Source organism: Corapipo altera, unplaced genomic scaffold (assembly GCF_003945725.1).
Source record: "Corapipo altera isolate COAL_440 unplaced genomic scaffold, ASM394572v1 1b, whole genome shotgun sequence".
NCBI classification, from domain to species: Eukaryota; Metazoa; Chordata; class Aves; order Passeriformes; family Pipridae; genus Corapipo; species Corapipo altera.
Window position 1 is genome coordinate 839,442 of NW_020884881.1, and position 14,689 is coordinate 854,130.

At 37.2% G+C, this 14,689-nt stretch overlaps 1 protein-coding gene across 20 annotated transcripts in view; it reads right to left on the reverse strand.

The window, feature by feature from the left end:
• Positions 1–14,689, reverse strand: part of CADPS2 (calcium dependent secretion activator 2) — a 288,249-nt gene that overhangs the window by 160,158 nt on the left and 113,402 nt on the right. For all 20 annotated transcript variants that reach the window (XM_027639611.1, XM_027639600.1, XM_027639596.1 and 17 more), the window contains exons 4-6: positions 10,540–10,620; positions 8,833–9,069; positions 4,661–4,782 (exon numbers count right to left, since the gene is read on the reverse strand). In XM_027639611.1, coding sequence (XP_027495412.1) covers positions 4,661–4,782; positions 8,833–9,069; positions 10,540–10,620 — 440 coding nt within the window. The remainder of the gene's footprint in view (positions 1–4,660; positions 4,783–8,832; positions 9,070–10,539; positions 10,621–14,689) is intronic.

Sequence of the window (14,689 nt, forward strand, 5' to 3'; positions counted from 1 at the left end):
AAATACTATTATAAAAACTATGCTCTCCTTCTGGGAACTCTAACTGAGCACCTCCCCTTTAAGAAAGAACATTGTTTCTTTCCTTATTACTCCTTCCAGGGGAAGGAGTTATAGCGATGAACATTCACACCATTGCATCATCTGAAAGGGTCACTTTGCCCACCTGGCACAGGCAGTTGGAGAGAGGGGTTTGCCACAGGTTGGAGTTGTTCCAAGGTCTCAGTCGCTGCTGATAACTCTCCCTGCCTCACTGGGACAGAAGCAGAGCCGGGAGCTCCAGCATCGTCACTTGCCCACTGCTCGCTCATCACCAGAGGCTGCCCCTGCGGCTCGCCCGCCACCCGTTTGCCACATGGAACTGTTGCCCATGCCAGGAGCTCCTGCTGCCACTCCACAGCCCAGCCCAGCCCAGCCAAGTGAACCAACACACCATGCCAGGGGCAACATGTGGCAGGGAACAAAGAGATTCCAAACTAATACCACCGCTTCAGTTAAGACCTGAACCTGTTAACCAGGTGACATGGAGTGGCCAGTTTAGTAGTGGAAGTCCTTGTGCGAAACACAATTTTCCTGGGTTTTTGTGTAAGAGGAGGTTTAGGTTGGGTGTTACAAAAAGGTTCTTCACCCAGAGAATGGTTGGGTGCTGAAACAAGCTCCCCTGGAGATGTGGTCACAGCACCAAGCCTGATGGAGTTCAAGAAGCATTTGGATGATACTCTCAGGCACATGTGGTGTGACTCTTGAGGATGGTCCTGTGCAGGGCCAGGAGTTGGACTTGATGATCCTACTGGGTCCCTTCCAACTCAGCATATTCTGTGATATTCTGTTTTCTTTTCTTTTCTTTAGCTGGGCAGATGGGGGTGGTTGACAGGGAGGACACTCCACTATTCTCTTTCCCCTTTGTTTCTGGGGTACCATGTGATGCTGTGGATTCCCTTTTTTTTTTTTTTTTTGTGGGTAAGCTCTTTCCCTTGTTTCTTTGTGGTGCTGCTATTTTTCCTTGTTAGTAAACTGTTATTTTTTCACTTATAACCTCCTTGCATTATTTTTGTCTCTCTGTAGTAAAGGGGGAATAAAAGGGGAGGGTGTTCATTTTACTGGAGTTCCCGCCCCAATATTTGTCTTTAAACCAAGACAGGCATTCAGGGATTTAAAGTAATACTTATAGAGATTCACAAAAATAGTGGAGAAAATATTCAGCATTTTGGAATAGCGAACTGTGATTTAAGTCTGCACTTGACTCATGGTTCCATTAATCTCTACTCTAAGACGACACTGGCTTACAGCGGCATTTTGAAACATTTGAGTATCTAATTTTCTCCTTTTCACTGCCAAAGCTTTTGAAACTTCTGACTGAGTAGTAGAATTGCACTGCATTTCACATTTTGCCAGTGAAAAAAATAGGCATAAATAATTCTTTTTACTGCTTTTTTTCCCCCAAATGTATCTACCAGTTCAAAATGACAAACTGATTACAGAAAATATGTGTGTGACAAGTGCATGATTTGGAACCCTTGCCAGCAGTTTCCCACAGCAGGCTGATGGTAATCATTCCCTTTTCATCACTATCTCATTCTACACTTAGTAGGAGAGCTTTGGTACCCTTTTCTAGCTGTATGTCCCACATAAAATCTGAAGTTACGATCTCCTCCAGCCTCACTGATACTTTTCCTCCATATCAGAAAGACAGTATTGAAAATTATACCAGGAGCCAGCTGCAGCAGCAGGCAAAGTAGGCAGTAGCCAAGGCCTCCAACAGTTTGGTTCTTCTGTATCAGAAAAGAGATGGACTGGCTATGCTTGCCCAGCTGGTCACTGGCCTCTACACACATGACTTTGCCTACTCCTGCCAAAGGAAGGGGGAAAGGAAGCATCTCTATTCCCAGTAGTAGTATCATCACTAGCACCAACAGCAGCAGAAAGTCACTTCTGCTTCCACCTCTTCCTATACCTCCTCTTTCCAGAAGAATATCTAACCCTGAACCCAAGGACTGACCCTCCTCATCACCCTGGCAGGTCCCTATCAGAGAATAGTGATGAGTGCTGGAAGAAGCAGGTGTGCAACAGGAGGCAGATGACTGCATGGGGCAAGGGATGTGTTGATCATAAAACTAAGAAAGATCTTAGAAGAACTGGACACAGCCTGGGATGGGGAAAACAAAAAAGAGATGCTTTAAGTCTTCTGAAACTTCTGGTCTCCTCCTGACTGTAACAGTAGTTCCTAGGTTCTCTTCTTATCAGTGTTTTTGATTAAATGCTGCCAAGCCCTCTTGTTGCCTCTGCCATCAGTCAATAAAAGCAATATTACTACTGCCAAGAAAACCTGATTTGGCTCTAACAGAAAAATTAAACTGTGGAAGAAAGAAGGTCACATTCCATAGGCAGCTTCCTTCATCTTCTTACTCTTTGCCCATAATTCGCTAGTTTCGTGCTTGTCTAATTTAATATCCTCCCCCATTGCCTCAAATGACATCTCTATATGTGCTCACAAACTGTCTCTATATGCCCATAATCATACTGTATGCCAATGTCTCCTAATCAGTCTTGCCAGAAATGGAAAACAGTACAACTCAGGAGAGCACAAGAACTAGATAGATTCCAGAGCTCTATAAGCCGTGTCCCTTCAACTTCGACTGTTTTACAGGACAGCAGGTCAACAGCACCAGTAACACCCATTTCTGTCCTTCTAGTGAACAGTTCGGGGCATCTCTCAAAAATTCACCTCCTAAAGATGCATCATTTTTTCCATCCAAATCCATACAAATTTGGTTCATACACATAATTTATATGGAATATCCCATAATCTATCTTCCTCCCATATTCAATCAACTCATAGCTCAAAAATCCATTAAATCAGTTAACAAGTTTGGAGTAGGTCCTAACACTACACTTTTTCCTAGAAATACTTCAGTTGTTCTCATACTGACTCCATTTTTTATGGAACTTCCTTTTCACAAAGCTTCTACGTTGACAGGTAGGAAAATCAACTAATCTGTTATTAACTTTTACTTTATGCATCTATACATGATATATACCTTCTGACTGATTTTACAATCTTAACCTTCAGCCCTCAGTATGTAAAAAGGAAACCACAAACTAACTTTCAACTATCCCAATCACGTTTTGTTCACTATATTTGGAAATAGCTGAGAAACAAACCCCTTATATCTACAGAGTGTTTTCTGGAAGGACAATAAATATACCTAAAATTCAAAAAATTACATATTTAGGTGATTTAGGGAGATTTGAAGACCCATACCAATGACATCAGAGGTTATTCAAGCATTTAAAATAGACCCTAGCAACTTCAAGGGTGAGGAAAAAGAGATACACTATCAGAAGAACAAGAACCTTAGCTGTGACAGCAGGCAAAGGCTACAGGCACTCCTTGCAGGAAACTGTATGAGAGCAATTCCAAGTTTGAAGACAAGGACAGTTTGGCTATGTGTCCTCCATGAGAAAGCGTTGTGACTCTCATGGGACCCTGAGCCACCAGCGAACACCCCAACTAGTCCAAAATGAGCAGGTGATGTTGCAGACCCACTTATGACCTTGCTTCAATGTGTACCTCCATGTGTCTTTTGCACTATCATTCCTTTTAGAAAGTCCTCATGTAGTGCGTGCAAATGATAAGAATAAGTATTCCTATGCCTGGGAGAAGGAACACAGCCAGGGACTGTGACAAATGAATTTTACGTCTTTTCCCACGTATTTAGTATTCTGCAAAGCTGTTTGAATATTTTACTGGAGTAGGTTGCTGGCTTACTTGCCAAGGAAATTTGCTGCAGCTAGGAGAAAGTCCACCAAGTTAGATCTCCTCCTACTCCCAAACCCAGAAGAGACAGATAAAACTGTGCTTATAATTTTTCCTAACTAAAGTCTGTCTTTGTGGTCCAAACAGAATAGAAATTACCACTCCAATTCCATATAAGACGTTTTATCAGATATTGTAACAACTGCAATTTTTAAATTGTTTTTCACAAGGCACACTATGGTGCCAGTAAAATCCCAATGTGCTATCTGGAAAGTCATCTACAAAAGATTCCAAATGACATTTTAACAGAGAGAAAAGTGTCTGAAGACAGTGTGCAGGTCAAACAAATCAACCAATTTAATTTCTTCCTCTCTGCCACTCTAACTGGTTCAGATGGCACGATGTTATCCCCCTCCAAGTCAGTTTACTGACTGCTTCCATCAAAACTTAATTGAAAGAAGTGGATCCTATAATTTAAAATGAAATAGGCTCAGCATGTGAGCAAGTTCTGTCAAGACTGATTACTGAGTATTGATTTCCCACCAATTGTACAAGTTACACTCCACAAGGCCACCTGCACATTAACCTAGAATACATAAAATCACCTCAGGCTAACATCTATCACAAGGTTTGTATTTTTGGACCATGCAGTCTCTAGTTCTTTTCCTCACCCATACATTCAATGGCATTCATTTGGACAGCATTCACACTTTATACTTACTTCATCATAAGTAGCTATTATTTCTATTTTAATTTTTTCAGAAAGAATTTAAGATAACTATCCAGGAAAAAACTTCACATAACCTAGAACTAAGTTAATTGTAAAAACTGTAGAGACAGTCAGACAAGCTCTCCCACAGTATGAAAGAAAGAGATACTGGATGGAGCAACAGCAGAGTGGCTTACTGTGGCCTGGAAGCTTCTGCTTGGTCTGTCTGAAGCTTCTCACCGCCTTCCACTTCCATGGTGCAGTAGACAATCCGATTTGGAGCAACTGACTTTAAACCTTGTACCTCCATTATAACAATCTGAGGAAGATAAAGCAAATAGTTTATCCTTCAGAAAAAATTACACAACATGACTATTGCAGTACTAAGCTCCACACAGGTAAAAAAAAGAAAATAAAAAAAATCCCCAAAGTCCCAAAGTCCGCTCATTCAAATCTTAACAGGCAGAGAAGAATTTTGATTTTGTCTTCTTTTTCCACTTTCAACAACATACAGTAGGAATTGAAATTTTTGCTCTGCTTCTACTTGGACAATGACCAAAAACTCACTCCAATCATAATTTAAATGCCAACAGTGGAGTTTGAGACTAATATCTGAATATAATTCTAAATCTTAATACATGAGGAAATGTATCTTTTAATCAGTCACCTAATTGAATATGTACAGAATGAACAGGTTACTAAGTCCGACTGTAAACAAGTACACTGATCACATCTTAAAAGGTAAACCATGGTTCTGTGTCACTGGATGTTGCAACCCTTTAATCTCAAAAGTGATTTGGTGTTGTGCTGGGATGAGGCAGGTCAGAGCATCAGCTCCTGTAATTTTCCCCCCCCACACATACATCTTTTCCTTCTCCCAGTGCAGTACTTACAGTCAGGTTCAGCATGCATATGGGGAAGAAGGAGAAGAGAAAGGGAAAAAGCCACTGCTACCAGCTGTGCTCTGAGTTTTCACCAGGGAAATTACGAGCTTGGCAGATCCCACAGATTTTCACCTCCTCTAGACTACTCAGTTACAGCTCAGAAAAGCCAAATGCAGGCCTACTTTAAATGCTCTCTGCTTTTTATAAATCTTAAAGTTTTTCACAGTGTGAGATTATTGGAATTTTTGCACTTCAGATGTTTCTAATTCAGAGAAGACTTGAGTAGACAGCCAGGTTCCCCTGCTTGCTTTAGAAAGGCAGCTTTTCTTGCCAGTTTCATTTGGGCCTATGAGAAGAAACCAGGAAAAATGTATTCCATCAGCAAGAGAAGCTGTCCTCAACTGAACCTCACCTGTAAACCAATATTTGTTTAATTTGTTTTAAAGGTGCCAGAAGTAATGACTACTTTTGGTCTCATTAGACGAATTGGTTTCTCATGTCAGCAAGCAACTACTAAAATATTTTGCTATTAAACACTTTGCAAATTTGCCACTTTGTTCCAATTAAAGTAAGTTAAGCCAGGCTTCACCCCAGCTGTAAAATCCTTTGTCCTTTAAAACTCCCAGAACCTTAATAATAGTTAAATGTCTTGTAAAATTGCTAGTTTGTAAATATTACAGTGAGATGACAGTCATTGATAATTTAGAACATTTTTATATTACTTGTAAATTATCAACACTGCCCATTATGCTTTATAAGTAATAACAGTAATTCAGGGAGAATAACATAGTCAACCCTCTTTTCCATCTTTTGTTGTCCAGGAATTCAAGTAGTCAGCAAAATGGTCAATGATCACTGAGAGACTGCACTAGAGCTCCTTCTAGATGATACTATCTATATGGTCTTTCCACATACCAAGTGTATGCCCTTGCAGGCTTCATGTTTATTCACTTTTATGTTGATACTTCTTTTCCTGAGTTTCCAACTTAATTGCACAGTACATTTTAATTTGGTAAAAATTCTGGATTCCAGCAATGGAACAAAGTTGCATTTCATTCCTTCCAAAGTGTATCGGATCTACAGTAGCTCATTAGTTGATAAACAGTTTCCTAAATGTTTGTCTATTTCTGAAACCGTCTAACAGCTGAAGAATATAAATGAGGAAGTCTTCTACTACTATGTTGTCTGTTTTTTTTTTAATTTCTGCAAACAAGATATTTGAGGAAACATCCAACTTGTAAAAACACTCCCTGTTGCTTGCAGTGATGCTCAGGAGGGTCTATGACCTTAGCTAGCAAGGTCCACTCCCACCAGAACATTATAAATATTACTAGCAACTTTTGCTGTTCATAATAACAACATGCAGTGGCAGCATGAACCCTGGCCACTTTACTCCCTATACAGAAATTTTCATCAAGTTCTTTCACTCTGTCCTAAGATATGTTCATTCCTGTGCCTGTGCAGCAGCCCTTGGCAGGGATTTTGCTAGTTGCCTTACAGTTCAGTTGAGCCATCACAGGATGTGACATGGATATGTTTACGTATTATTCAAGAAATGTGAAGTTCTGCACATATGACCTCACATTTTCAAAAAATGAAGTATTCTTCATTTTGAGGAAATGCAGTCAGCTTTTCTTATTTGGCCATTTGCACAGAAAAAGATCACATCATCTACATTTCAGTCTGCATTAGTATCAGTTCAACTGTTTCCTTTTGCCTTTATATCTTCTGAGATTTTGTTTACCAAGAGTAAGAGACTTGTTTGGCAAGAGAGTCAATTTACATGGTTAATACCACGTTTAAGATGAAAATCTGTCTTACTAAAAACTATCACACATAGAGAATTTAATTTAATTTAATTCTTTGGCTTACACAGGATGAACTGTAGATAACTTATGTTGCAGAACATCTCTTTATCAGTGATAGCGAAAAATTAAAAAGAAAAATGTTAGTTCACCAGACCTAACAGTCTACATTTCTGGTGGGAGAGGGGAAAGGCTATAAAAGCAAAGCTGTTCCAAATTTATCAAAAATTATATCTCTTGGCAATTTTCAATGATTGTTTCAAACTTTTACTGTGCTTTTCACCTAAAAATCACATCATTTTGGGTACATAATAGTTCTCTCTATAGGCATAGAAGAGGCTTTTCTTCTTACATCCCTCACCAAGCAAACTGAAAGATAGAAAACATTATTGTCAAACCTTTCAGGTACTTTTTAGGTGCTTCAGAACTATTCTTTGTTAATGGACCATTCCAGCCTTGGTAATCCACTGGAGGCAGACACAGCACATGTGATGGAGACACATGGGATTCAGCACAGGAGTTACAAATACTTCATCTTTTTGTATACTTCAGTACTAAGGCCTGCACTCTAGTTTTACATGCTTGATGAACTAATATTTTTTGGCATATAGAATGATGGCTCTTACTACTCTTTGAAAGCCGATGTTGAGCTTTTACATTTCTCTGTTATACAAAGAATTCAAACTTTTTCATCATCTATTCTTGATATGTTTTTAATTCTTGTCTTTAATGATGACATGGGATAAAATTATCTGAATTTTTAACAACAGATGAAAAAAACATGCTGATTTCACTTAAGAAAAAATTTTTTTAAAAGATAAACCATTTTTATTCATTTTAAACTCTTAAACAATTGAAATATTGTTTTCTGTAACATCATCTGTTGTCTTAAACTAAAGCCACTTCAAATGCATAGCACAAGTATGGTACCTTCTGACCAACAAATACACAACACACACCCTGGTAACATTTTGATTCTATTATTATTAAAAGAGAGATAAGCATTTCCTGGTATGCACATTTGGAGAACTGGACCTGAGTTATAATGCTGGAAATTTTCAAGGCCAGGTTGGATGGGACTTTGAGCAACCTAGTCTAGTGGAAAGTGCCCCTGGAAGGGGGATTGGAACTAGGTGATATCTAAGGTCCCTTCCAACCCAAACCATTCTATTCTCTGATCAGACATGTTTAAATAACTAAACGTATTTGTGGTTTCCTCTTGAAGTCAGTTGAGCTCTATATGGATTAGGACTGCATCGCTATAGGCCAGACTTCCTGCATAATCTGAAAAAACATAAGATAGCTTCTTGAGGAAAGTGCAGAAGTTTATAAAAACAAATTTCTGTGTTTATTCTCTAAATGCTTCCAGTGAGAAAATGCTACTTGTTTATAAAATTCTGCGAACGAGTTTTTGATAACAACAAGTATACTTCGCTATTTAATGCACTGGAATTCATTTAAAGTTACATGTGTGTGGGAGATTCAACTGCCCACACTGCTGTGTGGGCCCAAATAAAACTACTGCTGCAGGAGGAAAATGTATCATACAGCTGTATTCTAAATCCTAATTACATAAAATTTTAAAATTACCAAGAAAGGACTAATAAGAAAAAAGTATCAAGACAGAGATATTCTAGCAATTTAAACCATCAACAAGTTTTCTCTGAAATCTGTGATTACCTCTAATGTGAAGGAGAGAACCACGTCAGACTTTGACAGCTGAACTTCATTTTCATCTCCTATGTCCAAGAACGCAGAATTCTGTGACCGCTTTAACTTCTGCAGTTTAAATTCTGGCCCACCTTTAGACACTGGCAGACTTTCCAAATTTGCCATCAGCAAATTCACCGAAGACCGCAACTCTTCTATGTACATGTTCTCCATTTCCCTTGTTACAAATTCTGGGAACTTTCTTTCCTTGGAAAATATATTTTAAAAGTTAGGGAGGAAAAAAAAATCCCTCATTATACATCATGTTAATTTACCAATTTGCTCTCAGTTAAGAGACAATAAATAAAAATAAAAGTCATAATTGTGGTGTCTATCTATTTTTATGTCTTCACAACAACAATGGGCAGGCTAATCCTGTCCCATAAATACAGTTAATTTTAACAAGAAGAAATAAACTACAATCGGAACCTCGTGCACCCCACCAAGTCATTTAACCATAAACTCAGATTGAAGAACTACCCATTAGGTATTTTTAATACAAGTGTTTTAAATATAGTAATTAATAATATACCTTCAATGTTACCTTCAAATATTTTATAAATTGACAAAATGACCTGTCCACTAATAATTTTGTTACTTCATCCAGTTCCCATGCTACCAAAAATAAGTTAATCACATTCAAGCTTCTAATACAAAGCTGCTGAACTACAATCGTGAAGAGAAATCATTTACCTCATTTTGAAAGTAATGTTGAATTATTACACATGGATTATTTTAAATAATAATCTCTCAAACAATAGAAAGAACTTGAAAAGATAACAGTATTTAAATATTTAAATATAAGCAAGAAGGAACATATACACAAATATAATGCATATATGAACACATACAGAGTCAATTTTATGCACAGTTTTCCAAATATTGAACATTGGGTGCTTGGGAGAATGACATTCAAGATTAAACAAAAACATAAACTATTCTAAAATATATGTTTTACATATAAATGAGAAACAAACAAACGCTCCCCATGTGCTGTCTGCAAAGACAGGCACCTTGCTCCTAAACTAGACAATTTTATTTGTTATAAGGCATATCATAAAATGTTTTACAGTAAATCCTCTACAGTTGGGTTTTTTTCAATAACAAAGACCAAGCAAGTTGACTGTGACCCAAAATACCTGTAGCAAGTCTGGTGGTCTGGCTCATTATAGCATTATAGTGCCAGTATATTACAGATTGAAAAAGAAAAAAAGAAATAAAAAGTAATTTATAGTTGGAGATTAAAAACACAGGACAAGGTTCAAGGTTTCCTAGAAGAAAAACCCCTTAGGAGTACTTTTTAAACTGTACCTTATCCTGTGAGGATCATTCAAATAATAATAAACCAACACAGAAGACGGGTGAGACAGACTGTGTTGTTGATATATCTTTCCTCTTTTTAAGATGTTTTTTCCGACCCCAATGTAAAAATTGAGGAAAACTGGACTTTCTGATGAAGGAAGTGTAGCATTACACAGCATGACTTTCCAAACCAAGGTTTGTTTTCTCCCTACCCCTGCTACACAAATATTCCAAAGTAGAAAGAAATTCATCTGCCAAACTATTTTCAAAGGATCTGCTTAATTTTAGAATCAGAAACAGGAAGCACACACTATGGATCATCCCACTCAACCTCATACGAAGATATGTTTTTGGTACAAGAAAGTAACCACTTACCCTTGCCATTTGATCTGCCAATTGTAGTCGACCATCTAGTTCACGTCTGATCTGGGCTGCTTGCTCATCTCCATTATCCAACTTGGAGAGAGAACAAAAATAAATCTAACTGTGAGAAATGCACTATATTTTAACTTTATAGCAAGTAATGTAGCTAAAAAACAAAAGAGAAATTAATTTTCTTCTTAAAATCAGTGAAACACTAAGCAAATAAACAGCTTTGAAACTTATCAAGATGAAAGAAATAAAATGGTCACCAGTTACTCACAGCACTCAGGGTCTCTGAAGGGTAGCCAGTGCTCCCTTACATTTTTAATACTCAGGCTATACAGAAGAAGTATTATCTCTTTATGAAAATAGCAGCTAAAACCATTTCTCCATGAAGTAGAAAACTAGAATGAAAGACTGGCTTAGAAAATGTTTGCAAGAAAATTTATTCTGTGGTATCATGAGTTCCTGTATAGGCACATATAGGTATAGGGAAGGAAAACTGTGTGACTGTGTCTTCTAAGAATGGTACTATTTCACTCACACAGCTCTTTTCTCCCAGTATTGCCAAACTGCTCACATCAAGATGTATCCAATTTTTGAATTTCCAGTACTGTCATACTTAGGGAATAGACAGGACCAAACAACCGACTTCCATCAGGGAGGTAAAGGGGAAGGACACATCTCTTCCCCTAAGCAGAAAAACTGTGTCTCAACAAAAGCAGACTCCTCAACTCATTTTTCACCTGTTTACTTGTTAAGGGCAGTGAGGGGGAATGTAAGTGAAGTGGGACTTCACCTCAACATATGGACCTGCACAGCTGGTTAAGAGGAAAACAGAGTGATGTATCTGGAAAAGATCAGGCGCATCTCACCGTCTTACCTGAATAACTGCTGAACAAGGACAAAGATGGAGTTCCTATGGAGGGTTCTCTCTGTCCCTAGGGCTAACCACAGACATGATTTGACATGTTGATATGACCCTAGTGCATTTAGTATACAGCTAAGGTTTAAGGATACCCAAATTGGTCTTTACTAAAAAAAACCAAAACTTAAATTGATTAGGGGTGTAAAGTGGCAAAACTGGTTCTCTAGTTGAATGAGATCTCCAGCTAATGAATACACAAGCAGCTTGGCAAATTATTCATTACATTACATTAAAGTTTTTCAGTGTTTTTTCAGTAAGACTCCTAGTCAGTGCATTAGGCGAAACACATAACACCACCTCCAAATCTGATACTTCTTATTGAACCAGAGCACTCATGAACATTAGGTACTCCAATTTAAAAAAAAAAAAAGAACAATTAAAAATGTACTATCCGGTGCTTACAGGTCAATTACAGCACTATGCTTAATGCAAATCTGACCCCATTTAGCAACAGGATGAAAAGTTTTTCACTGCTAGTACAGAAGCAATGACAGAGCAGGCAATCTGTCACCTGTGCAATCTGGCATCTTACAAGATTCTAGCAGGAACTGGTCCAGACTACCAGAAAAAAGAGAACAAAACCTGACGGCATCCCCAAAAGAGGCTCAAGTTTATACCAGTGAGTAGAAGATGGATCATATTCCAGACTGAAAGGTTCTCCCACTGTGTTCATAAATCTGCTCCTAACTTGACTGTGAGCATAAAGTGTTCTCGATGAAAACAAATGTTTTAGGTTCTCAAAACACAATTACAGTATGCTAGATGAATCCCCAAATTTGTATTCTTCCGTTTCTCAACAGATTAAGATGCTGTTTATTGAACTTGTCAAAAAGAATATTTCTATTTTCCTTTGTGTTATAACCACATACTTTTGCAATTATTGTTGTTTACTCAGTATGAAAGCCTGTCTAATATAAAAAACAATTTTGTTTTCCTTTTTTGGCTAAGAGAAGGTCAACATTATTGTAATAATATATCCAATGACAGGTAATTGCTTGAAGAATATCTGCTTGAAGGTAATTTCAATAACTGAATTTAGATTTCTGCAAAAAGGAGGTTGTGGGAGAACAGAAAAAAGCTAAAACCTTTTCCTGTGTCAAGGTACAATTTAAATGACTGCCTCCATCAATAATTCATTTGAAGAGGTAAAAGATTTTTCTTAAAGACTGATATTTAGTTATTTTCCATTTTAAAAATATGTTCATTTAAGTTAATGAAGGTGTAACCTAGTTTTGTAAATCAGCATTTTTTCCTTAACTCTGCATTGCTATCATCTGTTTGTACTCAAGTACTTAAAAATGTGATTTCCCTACTTACTTATTTTAAAACTTCAGTCTTCTTCCCGAAGTACTTATACATTTTAATGGTCTTATTAATGTATGTATGTAATGATGTTTTGTAAAGTACGGAAAGTACGGAAGAGGTGAACAGCAAAGAATGTTACTTTACTTATAGAAAAGAGCCAAGGTAATAATTATTGGTAGATCATTCACATCTGTCCCAACAGGAAGTAAAGCTGTCGATATTAGGATTTTTGCAGTAAGCAAAATGAAGTGACAATGAGAAGAACAGTAACTTTGATATCCTATTCCATGCAAGGTCATTCTTCCTGTTTTTATTCTAAACTCAACAAAATACATGAAAAAATAACTTTACAAGCAAAACAGCTATTGATTATGTATGTGCACTCAATTTTTGTATCTACTGAATATGAAGTGACAACAGCAGAAAGATTGAGTAGACTCTGAAAATACAGGTGGTATTTGAAATTTTTGAGTTGCATCCACTTTTTTTACATAGGGAGACACTTAATAGAACCCATCACATGGGTGGGGAGAGGTGACAATCATTAACATAAGTGTACCCTTTTTTCATAATTCCTTATTCGTGGATCAAACTCATAACCAAGACATCTCTGGATACTAAGCTATGACAAGCAATTACTGATGTAATTTTCAAGCTGTTAAATTAGACCTAGAAAAGTGTATGACATTATGCACAGAAATAATATAAATTTAACATTGCAGAATAGCAACTCAGATTCTTCCCAGTATTGTAATTGAAACTTGGTTAAAAGAAATCACTAATCTGGAAGGACTTAAAACTGAGGCACAGGTTTGTTTGTTTTTTTTTTAAGAATAATTGGCATTTACATGGCATCACATAATGTTTCCCACCCTTAAATATCAAGTCATGTTTTTTAAAAGTTACAGCCTTAGAGACTATTGTAAAGTAGAGTACATAAAAATTCCATTAAAAAAAAAATTCAGCTTGCTGTGATAGTAATTATACATCATAGCTATTCACTGACTGCACCAACATTAGAGACCCTTTTCATGTCACTTAAACCTCACATAATGGATTAGTTTGTATTTTAGCAGCAGAGAACGTCACTACAGAACCCTCTACAGACACCAGAGACATATTTTCAGTACATCAGACACATCAGAAGTCCTGACCAAATCAACCAATGTTTCCCCTAAATGCCATACATATGGCCCCCCAAACTTGTAAAACCTAGGCAAAGACACAGACTCCCCTTTTGAGGACCTGTTAATTCAGGAGAAAAATTCCCAGCTGAGGAGTATGAGTAAGACAGTTGTGTCACTGGTGCCCTTTCTTTCTGCAAAGATGATTATTTGGATTTTTAAAGTTTCTTCAGAAAAATCAGTAGTTATGAGTGACTACACTTGGGTGAATAAGAAATCACTTTTTATTTAAAAAAAGTGACAGGTCACAATAATTTTTTTTCTCAAATGGTGTCACATAAAAACAGCTTTCTAAAGCTCCCAGCATCAGACATCAAGCTATTAATTAAAAAATGTTTTTACTCCTTAATGTTTGAAGTTGCCTTTATTTTTTTCTCACTCTAAAAAGGGCAATCATCTTTAGAGATGGAGTTGGGAACATCCTCAATGTGCAAGTTGTCCAACAAATTCATATTAAGAGGATTTCAGTTGCTAACATATGTGTCAACTTCTGAAAGATAAACTGAGGGTTTCTACTCCAAATTTCTGCTTTAATGTTTCAACCAAAATAGTCCCCTGTTTCTAAAGAGACTAGGGTAGACAATACACTGCTTTATCCATAAGAAAAGTGGTGACCATCTTGTCAAAGAGCTCTAGCACAATCTTGCTTTGAAGTAAGCATATGAAATATAGCAGGATCCCATCTGTGAAAACCAGCTCAACTCTGTACAAGTTATGAACCTTTGAAAAATCACTTTTGCAGCAG